The 27,534-nt window shown below is 40.9% G+C and overlaps 5 protein-coding genes across 5 annotated transcripts; 2 read left to right on the top strand and 3 right to left on the bottom strand.

Moving 5' to 3' along the window:
- Positions 1-5,456: 5,456 nt before the first annotated feature.
- MELLADRAFT_47546 (uncharacterized protein) lies at positions 5,457-8,657 on the top strand (the record flags this gene model as incomplete). Its single annotated transcript, XM_007407373.1, has 8 exons — positions 5,457-5,761; positions 5,833-6,067; positions 6,142-6,526; positions 6,591-7,366; positions 7,446-7,527; positions 7,590-7,790; positions 7,864-8,265; positions 8,359-8,657. 8 exons carry the CDS (start codon positions 5,559-5,561, stop codon positions 8,361-8,363), a joined length of 2,289 nt encoding a protein of 762 aa, XP_007407435.1.
- A 1,287-nt stretch (positions 8,658-9,944) lies between these two features.
- MELLADRAFT_47550 (uncharacterized protein) lies at positions 9,945-11,650 on the bottom strand (the record flags this gene model as incomplete). Its single annotated transcript, XM_007407585.1, has 6 exons — positions 9,945-10,502; positions 10,592-10,741; positions 10,816-10,904; positions 10,967-11,160; positions 11,224-11,399; positions 11,504-11,650. 6 exons carry the CDS (start codon positions 11,576-11,578, stop codon positions 9,945-9,947), a joined length of 1,242 nt encoding a protein of 413 aa, XP_007407647.1.
- Positions 11,651-13,044: 1,394 nt separating this feature from the next.
- Positions 13,045-14,380, top strand: MELLADRAFT_123928 (uncharacterized protein; the record flags this gene model as incomplete). Its single annotated transcript, XM_007407374.1, has 9 exons — positions 13,045-13,335; positions 13,417-13,473; positions 13,559-13,585; positions 13,661-13,668; positions 13,741-13,830; positions 13,906-13,935; positions 14,010-14,127; positions 14,202-14,272; positions 14,353-14,380. 9 exons carry the CDS (start codon positions 13,045-13,047, stop codon positions 14,378-14,380), a joined length of 720 nt encoding a protein of 239 aa, XP_007407436.1.
- A 3,326-nt stretch (positions 14,381-17,706) lies between these two features.
- MELLADRAFT_96335 (uncharacterized protein) lies at positions 17,707-20,383 on the bottom strand (the record flags this gene model as incomplete). Its single annotated transcript, XM_007407584.1, has 5 exons — positions 17,707-18,018; positions 18,108-18,363; positions 18,516-18,972; positions 19,044-19,224; positions 19,361-20,383. The coding sequence occupies 5 exons, from the start codon at positions 20,381-20,383 to the stop codon at positions 17,707-17,709; spliced, it is 2,229 nt and encodes a 742-aa protein (XP_007407646.1).
- A 2,971-nt stretch (positions 20,384-23,354) lies between these two features.
- On the bottom strand, positions 23,355-26,419 carry MELLADRAFT_47554 (uncharacterized protein; the record flags this gene model as incomplete). Its single annotated transcript, XM_007407583.1, has 12 exons — positions 23,355-23,582; positions 23,670-23,818; positions 23,907-23,969; positions 24,034-24,046; positions 24,152-24,615; positions 24,690-24,954; positions 25,044-25,231; positions 25,299-25,354; positions 25,438-25,495; positions 25,566-25,645; positions 25,750-25,790; positions 25,899-26,419. 12 exons carry the CDS (start codon positions 25,943-25,945, stop codon positions 23,462-23,464), a joined length of 1,545 nt encoding a protein of 514 aa, XP_007407645.1.
- Positions 26,420-27,534: the final 1,115 nt, after the last annotated feature.

The following is a 27,534-nucleotide window of genomic DNA, read 5'->3' on the forward strand; positions in this document are numbered from 1 at the left end:
TGACACGAAGTGTTATGTGCCAGCTCCAGACATTTCCCAGTTCTGGGTCCCAATGATGAGATTTTTCATAACTTTCTCAGTTTATGGTCAAAATGCTTGGAAAGTGGATCATTCTTTCCGCCCATAATGGGACTTTCTGAATTTACTATCATATCACAATCACCACATATGTACCAATTTCCATAGCCACATTTATCTTCACTATTCAGCATTATTTTGCCGTTATGACTTGCAAGGACACAATTGCCAATAACTTTTTCAATTGTGATCAAAGAGCCATGAAAAGTGGCTCATTTTTTCCGCAGCTTCTAGCACTACATGAATAAGCTGATACATCACACCCAACATATATGTAGTCATTCCCATAGCTGCATGTATATCCCCCATCCGTATTATTTTGCATCATGATCAGCAAGGACACAATTGTTGATAACATTTTCAATAGTCATTCACATACCTATAAAAAGGGTTCATTTTGTCTGCTACTAATGAGGCTCATGAATTACAATTAATCTTACTCACCACATGTGTAACAATCCCCATAGCCGCATTATCTTCTCCTCCCCGTACGATTTTGCACAATGAGTTTCAAGGACACAAGTTTTGATACCTTTTTCACTTGTAATCCAAATGCCTTAAAAAGAACTCACCTTTTCTGCTCATGCTAGGGCTTCAATAAGTCACAATCAAATTACACTCATCACATATTTAAGAATCTATGTAGCTGTACTTATCTTCCCTGTCCAGTATAGTAATTTGCAAGGACACAATGGCTGATATGTTTTTTGTTCTTGATCCGGTTATACCAGAACTCTTGGAATACAATGGTTCATCAAATTGAAGTTTGATCTCATCTCAGCTCATCTGTTTCTGGGGAAAAAAGACATAGGGCATTTTTTCTAAAGAAAACCCATCTTTTTTGTCATTGGATCCTCAACTGAATATAACACAACTACACAGATACAAGATACAAGACAAAGAAATATTTAACACCAAAGGATGCGACTGGCACTCATGTTCACCTCCTCAGTGGATATGAAAATGCCTTAGCTAGCTTACCCATCAATGAAGTTTTATCAGAACTTTGTCACTCACATTCACCCTCAAAAGGGACCCGCACCAGTGCAAGATATCCCTTAAGGTGGTCACAGAGCACAACATCAAGGTAAATGTACATCACCATTAGTTACTATATTTCCCCCACACTCTGAATCTGTCTCGAATTAAAGCTCATTTCAAAATGTGATCATATGTATACAATGTATATGGTACATATACACAACTTTACAAATACAATACAATAATCAAAGGGAAGCTGATGCAAAGCTTCAGCACTTAGAGGCTGTGATTCACTTTGACAAAATGGAATGATAATCTGATCATTGAAGCCAAGGATGCAACTGTGAGGAAAACTTCTTGTTCTTGGGATCAAAAAATTGAATAATTTGTACGAGTATCAGAACAAAAGCAAACTCTGAATGCAATTGAAACCAAAGATTAAGTGACCATCTCAATCAGATACCTATAAGTAAATTGAGCTCAAGCAGATTGAAGTGAATGATTTTGATATAAGCATTGTCAGGGTCAAAATTTGTATTTAAGGTTCTGTTTGAATATGTAGATTGAAGATTTGATTTGGATTCATGTCGACTACCAGTTATAACATGAGTAAAATCTTTGGTTTGTTTTTCTCTTCCAATCTCTAGTATCATCTTGATTGTTTCATTTATGTCCGGTACGTCTCATATTTTGGCTCCCAGGCCCGAGTCGATTCGAGGATCCAGTCTTTGCAATCTCATTTTGGGATGATGATGCAAGTCGATTTGTGATTCAATCGAGACCCAAGATAATCTTGAGATAAATGTGGCCTGGGCTATCAAAACTTAATTCTTCACAGATGGTGTACAGTATTAGAAAGGATTAACTACTTATTTGGCAAGATTGTTTGTGAAAAACAAACCAAATATCCAAGGGCTTGTTTCTGATCCAGCATAACCGAAAGGAGATCGACTTCGAAATTGAGTACTACATATCTTGAAGGTTAGTTGAGTCTAATCTTGAACCAAGTTCTTGAGTTTTCACATAAACTTTGAGATTGCTTGTGATCGATCGACTCGAATTCGATCTCGTTTCGTGGTATGGACATTCGTGTTAGTGCGTGCATAGTTGATACGTGGAAATCGGACGATCAAGGATAAGAGGAAAACTGAGTGTAGGTCTTTGTGACGGCACCTGACGGCACACGCGTATGTATGTGTATAGGTTATGGTTCGAGGGAGGGATTGGACTTTACATGGGCCAGAAGCGGAATGGCCGCGAGTGGCCGCCAATGGTCGAGAAAAGGTGTTTCAGACAGCTCTGTGGGAGTGGCCACACTGCTGTCTGAGAACCAGCTGTATGAGTCGCCGCTGGTGACTTTACTGCCGGGTGCACAGACCACCAGACAATTTTGAAAAATTATTGATTTCATTCTTTATGGAATCTACTGTACAGATCTCAAGGGCAGAGGTGAGGCTTTCAAGAAGGGGTCGTTAGGGACTGGGCGAAGCGCTGCAAAAATCCAATTCAACCGTAGTTGAAATACTATCGCAAGCAATCCAGCCCCTGTTGAATCAATATCAAAATTCCCTATTTTTATTAGTCAACTTCATGAGACTAAAAAAAATAGGGTGGCGCATAGCCGGTTGCCATCATCTGATGGGCTCTCCAATCCAAAACTTCCTACTCCTCAGCCAAAAGCCTTAGGCTGACCGCATCAGGATTGCCTGATATACCTTTCACAGATAAGGCTGTGGCCCTGAGCTCTCCGGTGGTGGTGCCCACGGGGGAGCCCGAAAAGGAAGTTTGTACCTTTGGGTTGGGGTCCTCATGAAGAACCCCTTGCGAGATAGACGTTGGAACATCCTATAGAAGTTGAGCAAGCAATCGGGTCTGTGGGAATATGGCCTTGGGAATGAACCCGGACTCAGCTTTGTCATCCCAATGAGATTTTGAACGGGGCACTTGGACATGCGAAAGGTCAGTGATATGTTCCTCCTGTTTAAATCTCTTCGGACAACTTCCTTGCTATACTTGCGCTAATTCAGGTGGCAAAATCCTGTGCTCGTCCGAACTTCGCCCAGTCCCTGTTGTCCATAGACATGAGGGGTTGGGCAAAATTTTGACCAACCGGTTTGTAAGACCCATTCAATTGTAATTCAATGATCTAAAAATCCTTTCGAGATGGCTAGAAAGCAATTTCAAAGCCACTCTTAACCGACCAAAAGTTTTATCAATCTTTTTGCTTTGCAAAAATACACACCAGTACGAAGTGTTTCTTGAGAACTCCACAGCTTCAACTGTTCAAGAGGCTTACAGGGAAAAGCAATTTGCGCCGATGGGCTTGTAGTACAAGCCATGCAAACAGCCCTTTTGCACCTTTTGCATATCCCCTAACCCTTCTTTTCTGGCAAAAGCGTGCCTGGGTATCGCCTAAACACTCTCGGCTATGGGCTCAGATCCGTAACAGATCTGTGAAACCCAGAAGACTTGTCCTTTGCTATCTTCGACTCCTTTCGGGAGGCTTCTCAGAGGCGCAAAACCGGTTGGTCAAATATCGCCCAACCCCTATGGAGCGGGGTAAGTCATGTTGTGGGCGCGCCAAGGCACAAAAAAGCTCCATCAGGTGGGCGAGTGCGATCCTGGAGCGCGTCAGCCGCGCCCTTGGCCCCCCAAAAGAGTGGCGCCTGGATGCACCCATTTTTCAGAAACATGCCAGAGCACGCCTTGTTTAAAGGTTGCGCCCCCATCCTGAATTGCAAGAGATATCACCATCAAAGGAAGTTGACTTCAACTCGGGAGCGTAACCGTATCGGTCTTCCTCTGAGACTATCTCGCTCTGAGACTATCTCTGAGACTATCCAGAATTTGGAAAAATAATGTGGCTTGTTGTACACTTAACGCACAGGTCGGTGGCGGCTCGTAGGACTGTATGGTTCATACCTACAGTGCATTAGAAAAGATTAGAAATCCATTCCAGGCTCGGTGTTGTCCAGGGACCAGCTCCTTGGAACGAAAAGAATTCCACTCTTCATAAAGGTTTTTTAAGCAAGCTAAGATAATGTAAAGAAAGTCCTTTGAAAAAGATTATTTCACGACGAGTTTGCTTTTTGATTACTGATTGCTTTTTGATTCGCAAACAATAGGCTTCCTCCTGGAAACCAACCAGAACAAAACACACTAATTACCTCTCTTTCATGTACTCGAGGAGACGAGTTCATATGACCTCTCGTCTCATTTTTGATTCAATTTAGCAACATATCAGTTATCGGTTGGTGCATCAAATTTGTTCTTCTCGCAAACCAAAACACGCATCAACTTATTTTCAATACTTCTCTCGCTGGAAACTTTGCAAATGACCTTTAAGTGACTTTCAACATCAACTTCAAAGCATTAGATCTGATCTGTTTAAAACTGATGAATTGACTGATTCATCATCTAGGATTAGTATTATCAAAAAAACAAGATCATCACGTTATTGTTTCTAGACGATCGATTAAAAATGGGTAGATTGCATAGAATACTCATCGTTCAATTCAACCAACAACAAATTGGTAGATTCAATCAAAAAAGTGTATTTCAAACTGACTGAGAGAGCGTTTGTGAACAAGAAAAGCTCCAGCCAGTTCGCTTGTTATGAAATAATATGACAATGAACTTGAAAGACATCGAGATTCCGTTGTTGTTGTTATGTGTAGGCTAGAAACTGAAACATCATGAATTTATGAATCGAGCTCAATAAATTTCTGTTCGAAGCAGAAGTGATGTGACTTCTTCTCAAAAGACCAATCTCTCACATTGGTCAACATCCAATCATTGGACCATAGTGATCTAACAAGTTGCTCGTACCTACATAGGCATGGATCCATTGCTTGTTTGAAGCAATCCAGAGCAGATCTTTTGGATCCATCAATTGCACAGAAGTCTGAAGAGCTTTGTACAGGCTTGAGTAGATCCGAGAAGGTCAGAGAATGAAAACACGCCCCTCCTCTTGGAAAACAGGTGCCACCCGAAAAATTTTTATACTATCCCTGTATGTCTCAGGGATCCTCTCAGGTAGTCTCAGAGGAAGACTGATACCGCATCTCTCCCTTCAACTCTAGAGTCTACACGCATAAACCCGGACTAGCTATAGGGCGCGCCGCTACATATTTTAAGGTTCGAGGCGCTACCAGGCGCGCCCGGCTCCGCGCCCGGCTCCGCGCCCGGCTCCGCGCCCGGCTTCCTTGCGCTTTTTGCGCCACGTCCACAACATGAAGGGCAAGTCCTCGAGCCAGGTCCGGCCGACTGCTGAAGGGGGCGTCTACCGCACCTCGCGTTCGGCCCGGGATATCAAGCACGGGGCAGGGACAAGCTTCCATTTTCACTATGACGATGACGATGAATTGATCAGCCCATGTGAATTCCTACCACAACACATCGTCATCAAGCTTTATTCCAACTTTGACTTTCAACCTGCAGACGCTTTCCCTGCCTTACGATAATCCCAAACACGGTTTCCCCTCCTGAAAACTTTCTCAATGTCTAGATTACCACCTTCAAGTATGCGCTCCAGTGCTCAGTCAAGAGTTCCATCACGCTCGACTGGTAACGGTGCAGGATTCAGAGTGGTAGAATGTCCAAGTGTACCGTTGGCTTTTACAAATTGTTTGATCGTTAGTCATTCAGACTTAGGATCTACGCCATATGTCAAAGCCAAAGGAAGATATGTGTTCACCACTCGGTGTGTTACCTTATTGGCATCTCGTTCAGCCGGCCTTCTTCCTGATGATCTCGAGCTGCCCTTCATGACAGACCAGATAAAGCGATACAGCCAGGAACTGTTGGCGCTATGAAGGCTCAAAGAGCTTGGGCACAACTATCAACAATGGGTGACGTGGTCGACATCACGCCTTTCGATCCGCAGCGTGAGCTGGGTCCTAATTGCTACTTAGGAGAACTTGATCTCGAAGTTGGATGGTGGCATCAAGGTAGCGCTACTTTGGGATCTGTATTTGATGCTGATGAAATGGCCAAGTTGATCACACGAGTCAGTTGTTTGAATTTCCGATCATCATAACTCATAAACTTACACGTCTCTTATCCGGTGAAATCATAACAAAGTCATTCGACACACTCATCTTTTCAGTCGGTCAGCCGCTGGTCTTCGACATGAATGGCGAAAAGTTGAAAGCTGTTGTCACAGGGGCTCGTACTGTCGATGTTCAGGCATTAGCAGACGTTTCTGATGGTCCTCAAGAAGCCACGATCGGAATACTGATGCCCAACACCATCATCAACCTTATGAAAGCTCCCGACGCTAACTTGAAGATTAAAGCGAGTAGTAAACGTGCAGCACCTAACGCTATCATCAAACCGAACTTCAAGTTTCAGGATATGGGGATCGGAGGTTTGGACTCTGAATTTGGAGCTATCTTTCGAAGAGCTTTCGCCAGTCGAATCTTTCCGCCCGGGATGGTAGAGAAATTGGGTATCCAACATGTGAAAGGTATGTTTTGCATTATTGATAATTCCAATGAAATCAATCAACTGAAATTTGTCTCAACTTTCAGGTTTGCTCTTGTATGGTCCCCCTGGAACGGGTAAAACGTTGATGGCTAGACAAATTGGAAAAATGTTAAACGCTAGAGAACCTAAGATCGTCAATGGTCCTGAAATTCTCAACAAATTTGTGGGAGAGTCTGAGAAAAACATTCGAGAGCTATTTGCTGATGCTGAAGTAGAATACAAAGCGAAGGGAGATGAATCAGGTTTACACATCATCATTTTCGATGAATTGGATGCGATTTGTAAGCAGAGAGGATCGACGGGTGGTGGGACTGGAGTGGGCGATTCGGTTGTCAATCAACTTCTCTCAAAGATGGACGGTGTAGATCAACTTAACAACATTTTGATCATTGGGATGACCAATCGTCTAGACATGATTGATGAAGCACTCTTACGACCTGGTCGATTGGAAGTTCACATGGAAATCTCTTTGCCCGATGAGGGCGGTCGGTTACAGATTTTAAACATCCATACTGCAAAGATGAGAACAAATAACGTGATGGCAGGTGATGTGATTCTGGAAGAATTGGCTGCTTTGACTAAGAACTTCTCGGGTGCCGAATTATCTGGATTAGTCAAGTCTGCCACTTCTTTTGCTTTCAACCGACATATCAAAGTGGGTACTACGGCGGGAGTGGGTGACGATCTAGATCAAATGCAAGTCAATCTGGATGACTTTTTGAATGCATTAGACGAAGTGAAACCCGCATTTGGTGTGGCGGAAGAAGAGCTGAAGTCGGTTATTCAAAACGGTATCATCAAGTTTGCGCCTGAGATTGATGTAAGTACTGAGTTTGTGTTGGACTAATTGAGAGGAAGATCAGAAGTCACTGATCGAATTTCACATTGATCTCTCGTAGGAAATCCTTCATGATGGTAAATTGTTTGTCGAGCAAGTGCGGACCAGTACACGGACACCATTGGTCAGTGTGTTGATACACGGTACGTATGACTATTTGATATCAAGCAGCTTGAAACGTGCATTAAATTCAATTCTTTACCAGGTCCACCAAGTTCGGGAAAGACAGCATTGGCCGCATCTATAGCTCAAGCATCAGATTTCCCTTTCATCAAATTGATTGCTCCCGAGAACATGGTTGGATTTTCGGAGGCTCAGAAAATCAATTATCTTTTCAAAGTGTTTTCTGATAGTTACAAGAGTCCAATGAGCGTGATCGTTGTGGATAACATTGAGAGAATACTAGGTAAATCGAACTTAGTGCCGTTGATATCCTGAAACATGTCCTTTGAACTTATATTGTCTCACTCCTCACGCAGATTGGGTTCCCATTGGGCCGAGGTTCTCCAATGGAGTATTACAAGCTTTGATGGTTTTACTAGGTAAACGACCCCCGAAAAACCAACGTCTTTTAGTCTTGGCTACTTCCTCTAGCCGATCCATGTTACAAGACATGGGTATGTCGGATACCTTTGCCGCCGATATCCGAGTCCCTGCAATCTCAACTCTTCGAAGTCTTGAAGTGGTCATTAGTGCTGTTAAACTTTTCCCTGACCCCAAGACACATGCACGTGCTATGGATCTTTTGAGGCAAGCTGGGTTTCAAGAGGAAGGACGACTATCGGTTGGAGTTAAGAAACTTTTGAATATTGCAGAAATGTGTAGACAAGATGAAGATAGAGCAGCTGATAAGTTAGCAGTGGAATTAATGAACTTGAATAGTACGTTCAATTGCCCTTGATTTTCACCTGTCTGTTCATTCCTTAGGATGGTAGAAGTTGATATTGACGATTACATTTTGTTTGAACTTTTAGTCTGATGAATTTCCGGACAATCAAAATTCAGTAGCCAATGTATTTTCTTGTTGGCCTCCTTGCATCTTCACCTCATCTCTCCCAAAATGAACACATTCCAGATTTGATTTCATCGATTAGATTTTTTTTTTCATTTCTTGATGATTGTAATTTTACTTTAGATACATACCATGACACGATCTTCAATGAGAGTTTTCTTTTTGATATGCGTTGCAATGCAAAATTTTAATGTGAATATATGTACATAAATCAATAGATTGGTTCAATCTGAAAAGGTCTATTTTGATGTTTATTTGGTGATTCTTATTGAGCATTTTGTCCAAAGAGCCATTTGTTTAAATTTGAATCAATTGGATGGCCAATCTTACTATATAATCCAATCTTATCTTCAAAATCAGACGTTCTCATTCCTGACTCATCTCAAATTCAAGTCTCTTCTGCAAATTGCTGTATGGCCTGTTCGTAATGTCCCGGGACCCGAAGTGACGTTATGGATCGAGATCATCACAATTTTGTACAAATGCTACACGTCAGCCTTAACACAGCAGTGTTGATCAGGCTGATGACCGAACAACAAGGGTCAAGCCGATTTTCACCTTGCTCGACCATCCATCAGCCCTGTTGAACTTGGTCACAGTCTGGATTGATGCATTGTCACAGGCTCACTACAACATTCGATGGTTCAAAACCAAGCTTCATCGGAACGTTCATGACCCTACCCAATAACTTGCTACTCGAAGAATGCTAAATGGACACGTTAACCATATTCTAAATAACATCTTACATACTTTTTCTCAGCTTTATTTGCTCACACATGTGGATTTTGACTCCAATTCCACTCTTTTTGTCTCATACATCTCATCTTTCTTTCATCAAGATTTTTTTCCCAAACCAAAGACCAAAAAGACCATATGAATATAATATTTTACAGTAGATGATCAGTGTAAGTTCAAAATGTGAAATTATCAAAGTAGAAAAGAACCATCTCAACACCAATTCAAGTTTCTTGCTTGTATCTCTAATTTACTCTTCTGTATCAATTCATTGGTCTTCAACAAGGATTCATCAAGATCACAATCACATGCAAAATTTTTTGAATTCCTCTGTCTAATCCGATCAAGAATCCCACCATCCTGAAGAATTGGTTGACTGAGTACGTGATTGAAAAGAACTTGAAGCTTGAGCTCTAGATGGTTTTGAACTGTTATTCGATTTCCTAACTACTCCAATCATTTCAGTTCCATATTCTCTTACTCCTTTAACTCCTCCAGCTGATCTTTGTTTTGGGACATCAGTTTTTGATATCGATTTTTGATTTCCAGATTGAGGTTTTCTGGTATATGGATGTCCAACTTGACTACGTGGTTTTTGAACTTCTTTAGTAACTTGATGAGAGGTAGAAGTGGGTTTGGACAAATCTGAGGTCGAAGTGGGTTTCACGCTCTTGGTTTTCTTTCCTGATCCTGATGTCTGTCCAGATGTTGAGCTGGGTGAGCCAGGAATCCTGAGGAAGAAACCCCAAAGTTCATCAGGTCAGTATATCGTAAAACGGCGTTATCTTTCTGAACGGTATCGATTTCAAGCACTCACTTGGAAGAGGGTGAGGGGGGTTTGGAAGCAGACTTTTCAGCTGTCTCCTGTTCATTCCGAATGTGCTGTAGAGTAGCACTCAACCGCAAGTTGGCCGTTCTAGGCTTCTTGAATTCAGGGGTTGTAGACTTGATGACTTTAGGAGGGGACTGGTTGGGCTGACCAATATCATCTTTGATAACTTCAGAAGCTTTAATTTTATTACCTTTTCCAAGGTTATTTGTATGTGATAGCTCCTTACCACCTGTCTCGATGTTTTTGCCTTTGGTTTCCGGTTTATTGGTCACCTTGGGAGACATCTGATCAAGCGTTTCTTTTGAATTGGATATTTTCTTCGCGTCATTTACAACCGGTGTTGATTTTGATGAAGAGGCGACGGGGGCTACAGGTGGCGGAGAAGTGGGCTTTGGTTGGATCGGGGTGGCCATCACAGTTTTGGGACGTGATGGAGGTCGAAAAAGAGGAGCGATAGATGAGTGTTGTGGACGAAGAGAAGCTTCCCATTCATCTTTTTGTGTCCGATAGACTGCCATCGTAGCACGGGCATCATCAACCTGAAAGGATCGAGATTCAAAGCATAATGGAAGATACCAGAGATGAGCATAGTGATCAAGTAGGATCGCGTAATGTATTCACCACGTACGGAGCTATGTGAACTGGTTTGAATCTCTAAGCGTAGGAGTAAAGCCGCAAGTTTTTTTAAACTGGGAAACTTTGTGCCAGAAAGAACTCTCAATGGGCCATACTTTGATGTATCTCGAATCAGATTTCTTGGATGTTTGAGTAGCAAAGCCTATAAAATGGACCAAAACTCGTGAGTGAATGGTGAAATCTTCCTGGGTCTGAATCATTTTCGATAGGCCTCACCTGGAGATCGTTAGTGATAGCATGTCCTACGAGAACCTTATCTTTGATTAACTGAGCTACTTTAGACGTCACTTCGCTGAATGAACTAGCTAAAGAAATGAAACCACATAAGACTTTTAGATTGATTGAACCGTAAGACAAGGGGGCTTACCATTTGCTAAATGTTCAGGTGTGATTCCACTGACCCAAGTCCTGTAATCGGTGACTTTCTCTTTGGGGCTCACATAGCTATCTAAAAGGACTGCACCGTAATAATTTACAATACTGACTCGGGCTAGAACACTCTCAGATCCATTGGGACCTACACCTACCATCTCACAATCGATTGCCAAAAATCTTCCGATTCTTTTTGATCGATGCATCAATTTCAGTTTTAAATTGAATTTGATATGATAAAAGAGAGCTCACTCATTTAGTTTAGATCTTGAGACGCCTTGTTGTAAGATTTGACATAGCATAACAGAAACTGGGTCTTGAGATTCATTATGAGATGGTGTAACATTAGGTAAGACATTATTATTGATTCGAAGTTGACGTTTTAAGGCTTGCTTTGCTTTAACACTAGCTGGTATTTTAGGAAGTTTCTACCTTGAGGAGATTTTAAAAGAAGTTTACCAAAAGACTAGGGTCAGAATATATGATCTGATGATAAAATCATGATGAATTTTTGGTAGAAAAAAAGTCTTACAGATTGAATATTTTTCCAATTCGAAGAAGGATGTTGATGATGAGTTGGTTTGATTGATTTTTTTGGAGTTCTCATTTGATAGATTGGAGGTTTAAAGAAATAGTTTGATAATTTTGTTTTAAATTCTTTTGTGATTATAAATTCAAAAAGTTTGGTCAAAAATTTCATGGTGTTTGAGATTCGATTGAACCTTTTTGGGGCTGTACACTGTAGCCTGAGACGGGTCAAAGGACCGAGCTCGAAATCGGTACATATATACACAACAGAGCTTGTGTTGAGCATGATCTGACTGATCTGACGGAAAACGATGAAGTACCACCGACTAGGCTGAGGATAATTCAAAAACTTGAGCAGGGATTCAGAACTGGGTGCTTCAATTTCCTTGTTATTGTGAGCTTATTTTTTCGAGCTTCGACTGTTGGGGCTCCTCTCACATCACTCTCAAGGCCATCTTCATTTCTCTAGTAACCAGGGTAGGCAGAATGATTCTTTTCATATGACAAGCATAAGTCCTTGATGATTACGAGACTTGTTTTGCTTTAAAATGATTTTGAATATGGCTGCTGCTCAAGTGGCATGCCACCTGACCATATGTCGAACATTGACAAAAGTTTGAAAGAACTCGGCGTTGACCAATGCCAGCTTCTGGTGAGAAGACATATGTAGTGGAAGATCAACCTGCTGATATCTTACTGAGTCACGACGAAAAGAAACCGTGTAGAATGTTTTGTGCGCTCTATATGTAAATGCCTCGCGAGTTTTGGTTTGTCACCATTTTTTGGAATAGAACATGCCCAGGCAACTGTGATGAGGCAAGGTACGGTTAGAAAAATGAGAAGACACCCTCCGGTATATCACTCCAAAGTGATCAAATGGGGACAACGTGCTTAGTGCCGATTTTTGAAGAGCACGTCAGTGATCTGTGCCGCTTTATCCTGCTTTATCTATTTAGTTGACCATCGCCTTTTCCCATGGCTGTTACTATCAGTCGCCTACCTGTCCGAAGAGGCTTGTTATCTCATTTCCCAACGTGTGAAGTGCTGCCTCATTCACGTAGCAGCAACTGCTGTTTGTCCACGAGAAGGATGAACAAGATGTTTAGCAACCGAGTGGCAGGTCCAGTGAGCCTTTTCAATTCCAATCCATCACTAGATAGAAACCCTCACCCGGTATGAGTGTGTAACCAACTGACTCGCAAGGATTCAATTCATTTTGAGCCAATCATGCGCTTTCAAGCAGACAACACATTTCATATTCTCCTAGGTTCTCGAGGAAAGAGATTGATCAGATAATGTGATTTCATTAGACTCGTGAGAATATCTTTTGTCTGAATATGATTGATCTGTTGAGTAATCATGTCGCCAGCTGAGTTTTGCAAAAGGCTTCGGATCGAAGAGACTCCCACAAAGCTATATAAGAGATGGATTTCAACATTGGTTTCTTTTCCCTTTTGGCAAAATTTCCTTCTCATACGTAAACTGAATCCTTGAACTGGATCTTATTCCAAAAACCTCATCTTAGAACTACATTGTGCGAGCACGATGAAAGGTTTATTATATCTTCATTTCGTATTCTTAATCCACTTTACCTCTGCCCAAACACAACCGTCAGGATGTTATAACTTTTATTTGGGCACACCTGGTACTCCTCCAGCTAAGACTTCTCAAGTACCAAAGCTGCTTGCTGCACGTAATCTTCTCACCTCACGGGCTGGTTCTGGTGGAGATATCGTGGATCAAACTTCCTCTACAAATACAGAGATGAGTCAACACGAAGATTATTTAGAAAGTGAACAGAGAGGAACTCTTAAATATGTGGAATCAGTATCTGAGGTCAGAGTCTTGTGACATCATTGAAAAATATGGTTTACCTGGTGTTCATCGAATTCTATTGTTTATCTGATTCTATAACAGATACAAGACGACCTTTCCTCCAGGAAGCTGAGAAAACGATTTCAAACTCAAAAGAAGGTAAGTCTATATGTAGTAAAATAAAGTAATTAATTTTTGAGAAAACAGAACACCAAGCTCATCGCGCATCATTCATCCATCGCAGATCAATTTCCTTGCCTCCGGGAATGGGGTCAGTAGCTTGCTTAATCTCAAATGATACTTTTGCACATTTGCTGATCATTTTGTATCGCCATCAAAACAATAGGCATGCGGGTGAGTAGTTATGAAGCTATGGACTGTCCCATTCATCCACGAGTTTCTCACCTCTATGCAATTGTTCTCCAGGGCATATGATACCGAAAAGCAGTTAGGAATATGCCTATGGAGTGGAGATGCAAAAAGTAAAGATCCTGCCAAGAGTGGATGGATTAGTCTGTACGTGATGATCACTTCATTTAGATCAATCTCAGCCACGCAAACTGAACCCAACATGCGCTTTTAAAAAAACAGTGATCAACGAGGTAATTGTGGAAAGACAGTGTAAGATAATGATTCAATCACGATTGACTTTAGTGTGAAAGTTTGGATTTTTAACTTGTATGATGTTTCATCAGGTTTGTTCAAAGAGCAAACAATCCAGACACTTTGATCTTTGCAAAAGTGGTCGATGGATGTAGTTTTAATATCGCGGATCATCACACTGGTTGTGCTCAGATCTTTTTGACTAAAAAGGTGAGGCATATCTCTCTCAATCCTAAAGACAACTTTCTTCTTATAACAAAGTCTCATTGTACATGTTATCTTAGGCCTTTGATGCGATGAAACCAACTCCAGAAGAATTACAGCAAGGTGCAATTACCAACTTGGTATGGGACTTGTAAGCAAACTTCAACGTATTTTCAAAGCAGGGATATGTAAACTGATTAACATCTCAAAAAACTTGTTGATCAAATCTAGTAACACCAAGGCAAACATGGTGGTCTAGGTATCTAAAGATTGTAGCCTCCCAATTTCAACTGAGCTTATACAACCCACAATGTTTTCCTGTTTCTAAAAAATGTGAATATATCTTTGGGTATTGATTTGGATTAGGTCACTTTTGGGTCACCATATATCTTCCTTCATTGATTTTAATTTGTCTCTTGTGACTTCATTGCTTATATTATTGTCAGAAAGAAAGAAAATCATTGTAATATTCATTGAGATAATTAAATTCTTTTTACAGTTATGGCATCAGGTTTGATTATGCTGATTCATATGACCTGGTTACATGTTTGCTTCCTTCTGCAATCTATTTCTTTGTATCAAGTTTATATGAGCACACTTTTGTATCATAACAAATGTTTCTCACTATTGTGTTTGTCTTTTCTGATTCATTCTTATCATTCGTTTCTCATACCACCAGGTACCTCACTTTGCTGTCCACTTGTGTTCTTTCTCACTTTATTAAGAACACTTTGTGCTTTACAAAGGTTTGTCATTACTTGTGTAGTATGGTTGAATTCATTGTTATCATTTGTTTCTTGCACCACTAGGTACTTCACTTTACTGTCCACTTGTGTTCTTTCTCACTTTACTAAGAACACTTTGTGCTTTGCAAAGTTTGACCTTGGTTATATTTTGATTGCTGGTCCAATAAGATATCAATGTAATCTGACAGCAGAAAGAATCCCTCACAAGAACAGAGATTTCATGCTTCTTCTAAACAGAAAAAAATGAGGCAAAAAAACTAGTTCAGGATAACTGTGAAATCCTGAATTGAACCATTTGGAGCAGATTTTTCATGTATTCAAACTTTGTGCAAAAAAGTGTTAAATCAACATATACTATCCCCAGGTTGCAATTTTTGTTTTTTAATTGTATACATAACATGTGATCAACTTCAAAAAGATTTGAAAAAGACCTCTTGCAAGAAAGATGTGTTTGTTAAATAAAAAACAATCATGCTGGCCACCGGCTTCTCAGTTTAACTGGCATCTTTGATTTCATTCATTGATTCATTTGTTTGATATTTGCATTCTAACACAACCCATAGCTGGCCACTCTTTTTCTGGTAAGTGGTTAGATCCTCTCACCATTTTTTAGATACTTTCAATAGGTTTGTTGCCATAAAATTACACCTCCATAAACCAACCCTCTCATCACAAGATGGGTCATTTTGGCGAGAACAAGGAATCTGGTGGCTGTTTTGTTATGTGTTTGGAATTTGACTTGGCACCTGCGGGATGTGAGTAGAGCCATTTGGTGCAAGCTTACCTAAGCCTCTCTTCCAACACAGCCCCATCCACTCTTGAAGAGAGGCTTAGGGCCAATACCCCAAATTTTGCCTGAGACCAGCAGGCCTTTAAACAATTTTGCTTGAAATACCTTTTTGAGGGCTCTAAATGTCATAAAACCTTGTGATAGATTTGGAAGAGCTTCTTCAAACTCTTTTTCTTCCCCTTGTACTATCTTTAGCCTGTCATCACTCCTACTCTAGATCATGATGAAATTTGATTCCAATCTCAAGTGATTTTGACAGGTTCAGCACATGTGTTGGCCCATGCGCTGAGTATGACCCGGATTAACCAGACCTCAACAGTTCAAATTTGTCACTTTACTCAAGTAAAGTGGTACTAAAAGCGGCAAAAGTGTGTGTACAAGTCTTAAAAAAAGCTCTTTGCAATTCTTTGTGAGGATGAACAATGTTTATAGCCCTCAAAAAAGATTGCAAGAAAAATTACTTGAAAATCCTGCTGATCTCAGGCCAAAGTTGGGAGATCAGGCCTAAGGCCCTCTTTGAGAATGGATGTGGCTGTCTTGAAAGAGTGGCTTATTTAATGTTAGAGTTGGTGTGTCCATGATGGTGTTACACTGTGATATTGGGCTGCGGGGAATAAGATCTGATGCTCCACAAAATGCTGATAGGTGGGATTTCTTTGCAGTAGAAGATTTGACAAAATAGCTACTTCAACTTCAAGAAGAAACCAAAACAATTACAAAAAGAATGAGTTATCATGTTGCAAGGACTCAATGAAAAATCCATCTTGCCCATGGATGGCTTGTGCTTCTTTGCTTATTTTCCAAACTTGAAACTCTGTTTTTCAGCGCCAAGTAGACAGATTCTCCAATCTTGCCTAAACTCATGACATTTTTAAAGACAATCTCACCATCAACAAAGGGAGAGTCAACACAACACAAGGCATTGGGTGAGAATACAAGTCATACCTCAGCTCAGCTGCAGCAGTCACAAAGATTTTGTCTGGCAGACTGTAAGACAGAGAGACTCAGTATGTTGACAGTTGTACATAGAGGGACTGATAGGGCATATCTTTGTTTGTGGACCAAGGAAAGTGTAAATGAGGAAAAAAGTTTTATAACACAACCATGGTTTTAGAAGAGTACTCCAAAAGCTCACACTTGAATCTCAATATGTGGCTTCTTGATCACAGTGCACCACGGATCATGTATGGCTTCCTCTGAGGGTGAATTCATTGCATAGCACTATAGCAGCCAGAATCTTACCCATCCCATTCCCATACACACAACATGCATGGCAAACTTTTAGACAGTCCAAACTTATCTAAGTCCAACAGTACCAGTACCTACAGGCTACTCTGTGCTACCTTTCACCACCAGCTGTGGGACTGCCCCCAAATGTCAAGCATTTTTTCAACCAAAAAACAACTGCCAGATGGATAGATAACACCATAGACCAGGTACCCGAAGCCTTAGGCTGAGTACCTAAGGTGCTAAGGTAGCTTACCTAGGTAGCCAAAACAGAATCTGCAATGCATATATTTTTGATCTTGATACAAACTCACAATCAATGATTTTTTTTTCTGTGTTTTTTTATTATTATCCCATCACAAAAACCCATCAATAAAAGGAAAAAAAAACACAAAAGAAAGGGTATCAAAGAAAAAAGAAAAAGAAAAAGAAAGAAACCGAAGAGAGAAAAAGAAAAGGTAAAACAGATGTTAAAAGAGTATGAAAATTATGGGAAAAAAAACACAAATCAATTTCTAAAGAACACAACATATTTTGTAGTTTAAGAATGATGATAACAGAGAGAGAGAGAAAGACAAAGAGAGAGAGAGAAAGACAGATTTTCTAGAAAAAGAAAAAAAAAAGGTTCCAGGTTATGTTATGATATGTTTTTTTTAAAAAAAATCAATTTTTTTCACAAAAAGAGAAAAATCCTATATCTCAAGAAATTTAAGTAAAAAAAAGAAACAGAAAAACCAACGACCACGAAAATCTGGTCAAACCTATTCCTGAGGATTGAATGTGGTAATTCGATGATTTGATTCGATTTGATTTTTTCTTCTTTCAATCATCTAAAGTCCTACTAATAGACCTCAACAAATCTCGTTTTCCATTCCTTTCAAAAAACCCATCCCATTGATCCAAACACCAACCTAATCTTTCTTCTTTACCTTCTTCATCTTCATCTTCATTTCCTTCTTCTCCTTCTTCTCCTCTACCAATCAAATTTAATTTTCTTTCCACTTTTCGTTTTTCTTCTGAGATTTCAATCAATTTTAATCTTTCGGTACATTCTTTTAATCTTGATTCGATTTGATTTTCGATTCTCATGGATTTATCTTTTAAAATTTCAACTTTTTCGGTTAAGATTGATAACTTTATTTAGAAAGAAAAAAACAAAGATCAAAAAAATGATCATTAGTGTTTTAAAACTTTATAAGATTTTATAAGAAAAATAGACTTACTTGACTATGAACATTCAACCAATCTCCTTGAACTTCTTTAGATACATCAATCACATCTCCTTGATGATCTGTATCATCTCTCCTCAATCTTCTTCCAATTTTGATCGCAACTTCTATATCCTCTAATGTCTTTTTATCCAATTTGATTTCTTCTTGTTCCTGATCATCTAATTTTGTTGATGGTGAAGATAGCCTATTGATTAGAGTAGAGTATCTATTTAATTCATATTGCCTCGCTCCATCTTCGTAAGACAACCTATTGTGATTCAAAAAACACATTTTTTTCATCAGTCATCATGTTTTGCATGCGCAATCGAAGCTAGGAGCATGATTCGGTGGTACCTAATCTCATAGATACGTAATCAATGTAGAAGAGGAATGATGAAAGGTTTGTAAAAGGAAACGAACCTCTGTCGCCAGTTTTCAAGGTCGCGTGCCTTAGATTGATTCAACAAATCTTGAGGATTAGGTGGAAGATCTTCAGTACTCTCTGTAAATTGATTACGACTATGAATCGCGGGAGTATCAAGAGGTTGATCTGGAGCATCGAACCAAGACAAATCAAGTTGATTTGTACAGACACCTTTTACGACTTTACTGACGACTTCTTCAATGACTTTAATCCTAAGCTTTGATAAATTCGAATGTCGACCAATCAAACCTCTAACTGATGCGGTGACGGGTGATGGTAAAGCTTCGAATGAGATTCGACTTGGTTCAAAGGTTTCAGATAGTGATAGTTTTGTTATATCATCGGCTTTTTGACTTGTCCATGATAACAACGTTCGACATCGTACAATTGGAGGTAGATCCAATTGAATATGTCGATGAAGGCAGTCGGATGGAACGCGTGGATGAGGCAGTGCTAAAGGCAAACAATGGTATTAGCACATTACTCGAGGCAAGGTTTGCATTGATGGTTCAAGGTATACATACCTTCATGACCATTCCCTATGCTACTGGCTCGACCTCCTCTTCGATCTATACTCGTTCCACTTGCTCTGCGGGAGCTAGATGATGAGCCTGATTCGACTAAATCCCCGGCTGAGCCATTCTCACTTGGATCATCTCTCCGGCCGGTTTGTCTGAAATGTTTGTTTTTGATTTGCATCGGTGTCTATGATAAAAAGAAGAACATTCATCACATTGGAATCGACGAGAACACCGATATGTCAGTCAGCTTGTTTGTCCTTGTGGATTCACGACATGAGAAAGTGATAAAGATTGAATGTTGCTTGAATGTTTCGACGCACTTCAGCCATGACTACCGGCATCTCTCCATCTACCGTTTTGTCCTTCTTGCCATATATATTAGGATGCTTTTTGGAAGTTTTAGGAGTTCTGGTTCGAGTAGGAGGTGAATCTGGTGTGAATCGACCATTACTGATCCTATCAGGTGATACGGGAGATTGTTGATTCCGATTAGAGCGCGGTCGATTGTTAGGTCGATCATTTGGTAGTCCATTTGCTTTTCCTTTTCCTTTTCGATCTCTCTGATTTGAATTCTGAGAATGCCGAGTATCATGAGAAGTGGTAAGAAGCGATGAGCTGTGATCAGGTATGCGAAGATCATTGGTTAAGATATTATCTCTGGTGCTTCGGTATCCATTGATTGATCTAGGTTCGATCGGACTATCATTTTCGGGTTCAAGCCGATGTTCGTCTGCACTGAATGAGGAATCAGGTTTTGCAGGAGTCTGAAAACGTTTGGTTGTGAAGGTAAAAACACCCGAAGTTTGTCGAGTGGGTATAGGAGCAGGTCGTGAAGTGGTAGTAGTATTGGCAAGAGTACTCGTATGAGGTTTATTACGGTTCCTTGAATGATGATGAGGGGTGTGATTTGTTTCTTCTCCAGTAGGTTGACTTGATCCAAGTCTATGATGCTTTGGAGTAGAATGATGAGAGTGTGATATACGATTTTGTTGGTTTTGAAGAATCGAAGTGGTTGGATGATCATCTGAATCTGAATCTACTGGTGTACGATTTGTTTTCCGTTTCTTTGTAGGTGGTAATGTTGTTTCCTGATGATGATGATAACCATTTTGAGTAGGTTGAATGACAATTGAACCAAAGCTTGTGTTTTCAGTAGTGGAAGTTTCATTACTTGTTCGTGCGCTTCTTCTTCGAGTTAAAGGCTGTAAGGTCTGATTTTGATGGGTGTTATTGAGAAGACGATCTCTGATGGGTTTTCTTGTGTTTGAAGAAGATGAAGTTGATGGCATGTTAAGTTGAGTTGAATGATGATGAGTGGTAATAGTTGTAGTCCGAGAAGGCATCTGTGAGTTAAGATTGGGTTATAAGTTGAGTTTGAATCAGTTCTGCTTGGTTGATGAAGCTGTTGTTGAATCGTTTCTGTTGAAGTTGGTTTGATTGGTTCGAAAGGGATTCCTTTAGAATCTCGTCATCGAACGCCAGCAACTAAACTCAATCAAATCCTATCAATGGTCATGAACAGTAACTCTTCTGATTTGGTTTTCTAGTTCAACTTCCGTACGTTAGGATATATGCGTCTCAAGCACAAAACTATCATTTACTTTGATTTTAATAGTTTCAGACCAAACATACTTGGCTAAAACACTTAATTTAACACTTGATCCAACAGTGGATGTTGAATTTTAGTTCAGTTTTTCGATATCTGACTGAATCGCTTTTCAGATTACAATCTTGTTCCTTTTTACATTTCCCCTTTCATATTCTTATCATTCAATCGTTGTCCTCAGCAAGGAAGTAGAAGAATTCTGATTCACCTCATTAGAACGCTATCATCTTATTCGTGATCACAAGAACGAGCCCGAGAACCCCTCATCACCCTGAAACTCACTTGTGTGATACCTAATCTACCCCACCAATCACAGAAGGAGTACATCATACACGCGAACGCGCGAAAGACGCGTCGCTACGCGCTTTGTCTTGAAGTCATCATTGCCGTGGGAACCGTCGGTGTGATCAAGCGTCGATAACCCGGAACTTTAAACTGCCATCATGGAACAATGTGATCTCAATTGTTGACCACTTGCATGCGCAACAAGGGATACATACCAACAAAGAACTGGAGCACAAATCGTGGCCATAAAATGTCAACTTCCTTCATCTGGCATGCCTTTGACTGACCAAACCATGGTGAGAATTACACAGGAAATGCTTCACAATCATGGATCTGAACAAAATGCATCAAAGTGAAACAATTGGCCTGATGCCTCAAACCTCTAGATCAAGCTACTTTATTATTGATTACAAAGCATGAAAACACTGACATGCTGTGCAACCCAAGCCTTTCTTTTGAACCTTTTTCCTGTGCAGTAAATCTAAATCTTCTCTCTCCCAACCAAGAACCAAATGGGCAAGCTATCACCCAAGAAGTGTGCTCTTACTAGTAAACAAATAGTTCAAGTCATCATGGGGTTAGACACACCGCGGGGCTCAACTTGCCCCAACCCCAATTGGAGAGAGTTGCGGTGACCGGGTTTGCAACTTTCTTCAATTGCGGGTTTTGTTTGCCATAGGTTCACAAACTCCCTTTGAGTCAGTTATTCCAGACGTTGATGGTCACAATTGATCCTTGTTGAACCCACAATCTCAAACTATAGCAAAACAAATACACCTTGAATTTGTACCTGCCGTGCCTCTTGGCATCTCACTTTGCCTTACAATGCCCAGGAACAGTGTCCACAAGTACAAGAACAGTAGATGTAGGGAGTTGTACTTACAAATGAAAGGTCTTGAAAGGGGATTGTGGTGATCCTTTTCCATGGAGCAGGAATCCGTGATAATCGGAATTCTGTTAAGTAATACCTCCATACATATGAAGTTAGATCTTGTGATGAGGGGATCTTGGTTCTTGATTATTGACTGTAGGATACGCTGACTCGAGGGGAGTCACGCAAACCTATGGCAAACCTAAGGCAAATAAAACCCACAATTGAAGAAAGTTGCAAACCCGGTCACTGCAACTCTCTTCAATCGCGGGTTTGGACTAGTTGATTCCTGTGGTGACAGTTATTGTAGTAGTTTCTTTGCCCTGGCTCCCAAGTCTTCTTTTCTCCTTAGGAGACTCTCCTACTTGGAGCCAGGTGAGCACCTTGATCTTAGTTTCACTATTCTCTTTAGAGTTGTTGTGTGGGTGTGTTTAGTTATGGTAGCTGTCAAGGAGACTCTCCTACTTGGAGCCAGGTTTGGGAATTCATAGAGATGTCATATAGGAATTCTTTGGCTTTGAGCCACTTTGTGATCTCAGTGAAGGTTCTCTCTTAGCAGAGCCTTACAAGAAGCTGAAGAACAGAGAATCTGCAGTGCTTTTGGGAAACTCTCAGCTGGTAAGTCAAGCTACATGCATCCTAGTGCTAGGAAGAATGATTGCTGATCTAAAACACACACCAATTGAAATAACACCACAACTTATTTAAGTTTAAGTTGTAAGAGAATATTACGAAATGTTTTTTATACCTGCTACAAGGTTTGTCAAGGTATGATGAAGATATATGTGATAGATCAAGCAATTAGCTTTATTGGTCTTAGGACAAATGCAAGTTATCAAGGACTACAATTAACACACATCAGAGTACTTCAAATTAAAAATGTAAAATAGGGAACTGATGAAAAATAAAGTGGTGTGTGCATCCTCTTTCCAACGACAAGGGTAAAGAGAGGTTGTACAAATCAAACAGGTCTATGTATATAACTAATTTGGATATCAGCTGGTTGGGGCTATCTACTGTTGATCCTTTCTATCAACAAACATGTGACTCTTGTCTCCTCTTGCATAATTTCCCATGGCCATTTTGATTCTTGCTAATGAATTTATTAATGTACAGCTAATTCTTCTCTCTTCCCTTTGTCAATTGAACATCAACATGCCTGATCTTCTAGCTGTAAAATTTCTACTCTTAAGTCTGATTATCCACTCCTTTTGTTGAACGGCTTTCAGCTTTTGGAGATGATCAGAGATTCTTTGAGACACTTTCATACCTCCCTGTGTTGTTTTTACATCTGTTACCATTTTTCCAGATGTTTCCTTGCTTTCCTGCTACCAATTTATTGGCATGTATGCAATGGTCAACCGATGTTTCTTATAAATTATGTAACAATATGTTTACACTTTGGTCATCTGACTAAACAGACTCCACCCAAGACACTTGCCTCAGAGTCTTCCAGATTGCCTAAATCCTGGCAATCTGAATTTATTAGAAGTTGACCCAGTTTCAGTACTGATTTTTGTATACGCTGTACATATCTCAAGGGTGTGTGATTAGCTCCCAAAGACTTGATAAGTTTTTCTTTACAAAAAATTCTGATTTTTACACATCCAAGACATACATATACAAACACATCATCTTCATTTCTTGGGCGTCCCCTTTTTATTTTTTTTGATAAACATCATGTCCTTCCAAGTTTCCAATTGGACCTTGATACCATTTACGAGCCTGTAAGAAGTACCAAAGCATAGACACTAGGACAATAGAGATTCCAATCACCCAGCTATTTTTGGTCCAGAAATCAGAACCAAGATTAGATTTCATGTCAGATGATTTTCTTTGTGTTTAGAAAGAAAACATAGTTACGCACGAGTAATTCATATTTCCAAAGGTGACGGGTTGAACAGTTGGAAATGATAAGATCATGCAGATGAATGCTACCCATGAGATTGCCGCTATATTGATGAACCACATCAAGAATCCTTTACCGAGGCTGAAAGGTCCGGGCTTGAATTTTACCTATAGTTGACATCCAGATGATTTGGGATCAGTTAGATGTTCTTGGAACCAGATTTAACCCGGCTTTGTAGATACAAAGAAGATTTACTTCAGGGTGATTCATGAATAACAGCTTCATTACAATCGGGACAGCATAAGATGAATCGAGAGCCTGTGATCGCAAAGAGTGAGATATCAATCATAATATTAATCAATTGATACGTTGCGTTACTCACAGTTGCCGTCAGACTTTTCCGAAAGTATTCGACAAGAGAATCAAAGGGGATAGAACAAACAGTTAATGCCTCGACTCGCAGCGGCCACGAGCGTAGAAGAAAATGCAGCTCAGCTTACCTGAATATCGCATTGACAGCCACAGTAGAAGCAAATTCTAAACTACCGAATCCGATTGCAACAAGTACAATAATCCAAACAGCATTGACAGGAGTTTTATATGAAGTAAGCCTTCCAAACCATCCCCGATCTGGTATACCACCATCACGACTAAAAGCATATAAAGTCCTAGAGCAAGATTGCAACGCCACATTCACTTGAAAGAATGCGTTCAGACAAACTAATACCCAAAGGAAATAAAACACTGATGCATCGAGGTTGTCGCTCATGATCGTTGCTACAGCTAATCCAGATTTTCCTGGTAGTTTGGAAAGATCCCCAGAGTACATGACCAGTATTATATTTAAGACAAATCCAAGAACTGCAGTCGTCCCGATGGCCGTGATGATTGCAAATGGAACAACTACAGCTGGTCTTTTGACTTCCTCTGAGATATGAGCTGTCGCATCGTAATCTGTTAAAGTCTTCATGGAATATGCTTCATCAGTACCCTCTCTTAGATGAAATGAACATGTTAAATGATGAAAAAAAAATGTACCCATTCAGCACTGAGTAAACCGAACATAAAAGCTAATCCAGTATTACCCCATCCAGTGTTGTTCACCACGTTTGTAAAGATGTATTCTAAATCATGACGAGGTTGTCCAGAAGTCAAAAAGGCCAGAATCACCACAAAGGTGGTGAAGAAGTTGATAAATACAAAACTTCTTGTGATTCTGGCTAGTAATCGAGTATTAAGTGAGTTGATAGCACCGTGCAAGATCAAAAGACCGGCAAACAGTCCCACAGTTTGGACCTTTGATCTGAGTTATCAGTGATGAGATAAATTATCAGCCTGCCAATCTTGATCGTGATCCAGCGTGACCTTAAGGCTTATGCTCAAACCACTCACGGTGTGAAGTCATCGCCTGTCGAGATCGTATAGGCTGACCAAATCATCTGGCTCAGCGCAAACTCGGGACTAGCCACGGCTGCGACCTGACCAATGAGGTTGAGCCAACCGACTAAGAAGCCGACAGGCGCGCGATATTTTTGTGGTGCAAGTAGAGCCGAAGCGGTGTACATTCCGCCGGAAGTAGGCTAACATCGAACGTTGATATAAGTTATTTGACCATCAACTCAAGAGTCACCACATTTTATCACTCACAAAAGCTGAAACTAGCTCAGCAACCGAAATAGCTAATGTGAAGCACATAATCGATGCTGTGGATCATTGCGGTAAAGTCAAAAGATCAGATGATCGAGTAATTGGAGGGAAATGTCTATGCTTGAATTTTTTTATTCACCAATCAGCCAACACCAAACAACCGCAGCGGGACCTCCCGCAAGTAAAGGGGTATTGAACTGCGATTAATCCAAATAAAGGATATCAGCAAGAAGTCAGCCAAATAGGATACCAAACATCAAGGCTTACAGTACTGGCGATACATGAGCTTAACCCGACAATCGAAAATGCAAAGGAAGTAGTCTCAAAATAGCCGAACTCGCGGACAACTTTGAGAACCGGAGTTGATCAGGAATATAGGATTGTTAGCTCACAAGCTGTTCAACAATGCATCACTTCTTTATAAGGTGGCCGAGGATGGGCGAGTGCTTACAATCTGATTTATACCCCAGTTTGGCTAAGTCATCTCCGTCACTGTGATGTTTGATTGATTCACAAGGTTTTGAATGAGCATCCGTCAGCTGCGGATCCCCAAAATGGCCTCAACTTGAAAAGGTTTGAAGACGTAGAGACCAATCCTACATTTCTTCTTTCGTCAGCGTATCCAAGTTCGACGCGCTCATGTTCATCGTCTCGTTCCAATCACTGTTGCAAAGCTGTCAAGGTTGGTTGATACCGGAGGCGAACTGACTAGCTAGAGAGAGAAAAGCTGTTCGAATTCCGGATGCTTAGCTTGGCTTGAGCGAGCCCGATGGTGTGTTGAGAGGAAGGAAATATACTCGGATTGGGCGAGTGGTGATGAAAGGTCGACTATCACAGTGATGTACAACTTTCTTCAATGTCCAGTATGGAACACGACCTGATGATGGACGATTTGGCTACCAGAAAAGAAAGAACACAACTTCCATTCTGTCTACACAGAAGGAGCATTCGACAGCTGATAGTAGATGATCTCCAAAAAGTTGTGATCAAATTCAGTTGATGATCGAATGTAGTCCCCGGAGGGTAGCTCATCAGCGGAGCTGCATCAGCGCATCTCCAGTTAATTTCATCCTTCAACTGTCAATAAGCTCTGGAAGAAGAGTTTGGAGGATATTTGATCGCACGACGAAGCCAATACATAAATTGAAATGTACAAGTTTCAAATATCATCCACTGGACTGATCTCAGGATGTGCCAGGATGTGCCATGACGTATCAGCCCGAGCCACCGCCATTATCCGTCGAGTAGTGACCTACCCGGACCTCGGACAGGCGCTTGGAAAGCATTCCCGACCCCGATCGGGGGTCCCCAATGGAGTTTTCTCAATTAAAACTGGCCATCCGACCCCCGAGCGGGTTCCGGAACCTCGACGCCTGGGCCAAAAAGAGCGGCTTACCCAGGGTTCGAACACTGAACCGGGGCTTGTAGGCTCTACACTACGGGGCAACTTTTTGACAGGCCCGATATCGAATCAGGCTACACCCCGGGCGAGGCAGCGACGCTCCGCATGTAGCGTCATGCGCACGCTCCGGGGGGGGGGAGCCTCACATGAAGCGTCACTGACTGACCCCGGAAAGCGCTGAGTGATCATACTGACAAGTTGTCATACCGGCCCGACCGCACTTTGATTGGGGTTTTTCTTGTGTACAGGTAGGTTGAGACAATTAGGGGATACAAAGTTGAATCCCGGGCACGTGCCCGGGCATGTGCCCAGAAGTCCAGAAGCCCGGACCCAAGCTGAAATCTGGGCAAATGTTCTTTTCCCAACTTCGAGACCCAGTTTGCTGGCCAGAATTCCCAGAATCCCCACCCCCATTCAAATCTTCATCTTCATACTCCTTCCATCCCCTCAAACCACGCAGACTACATCCTCACACAAGGTTCAATTCATGTCATCTTCACAAGAATTACAGTCGGATCCGTTCAATTCGACTGAACCCTCTTCTGAACCGGATCCGACCTCTAATCATCTACAAATCCATCCATCGGCTCTCAGTCAAGTACTTACGGGAGCAATCCAACTTGCTCAAACAACTGGTTCGGGTACCTCACTAAGTAATAAATCCACCAAAACTAAGATGCCTCGTAAATCAAAATCAGCACCAGCCAAACCTTGCTCGCCTGGAAAGTCCAAGGGAAAACGTAACTCACGATCAAAATCAAAGAAATCGAAAAAATCAAAAAGCGACACCGAGACTTCTCAAGACGAAGATGCCAAAGGTAACAAGACAACTAT

Source organism: Melampsora larici-populina, assembly GCF_000204055.1.
Source record: "Melampsora larici-populina 98AG31 unplaced genomic scaffold MELLAscaffold_9, whole genome shotgun sequence".
NCBI lineage: Eukaryota > Fungi > Basidiomycota > Pucciniomycetes > Pucciniales > Melampsoraceae > Melampsora > Melampsora laricis-populina.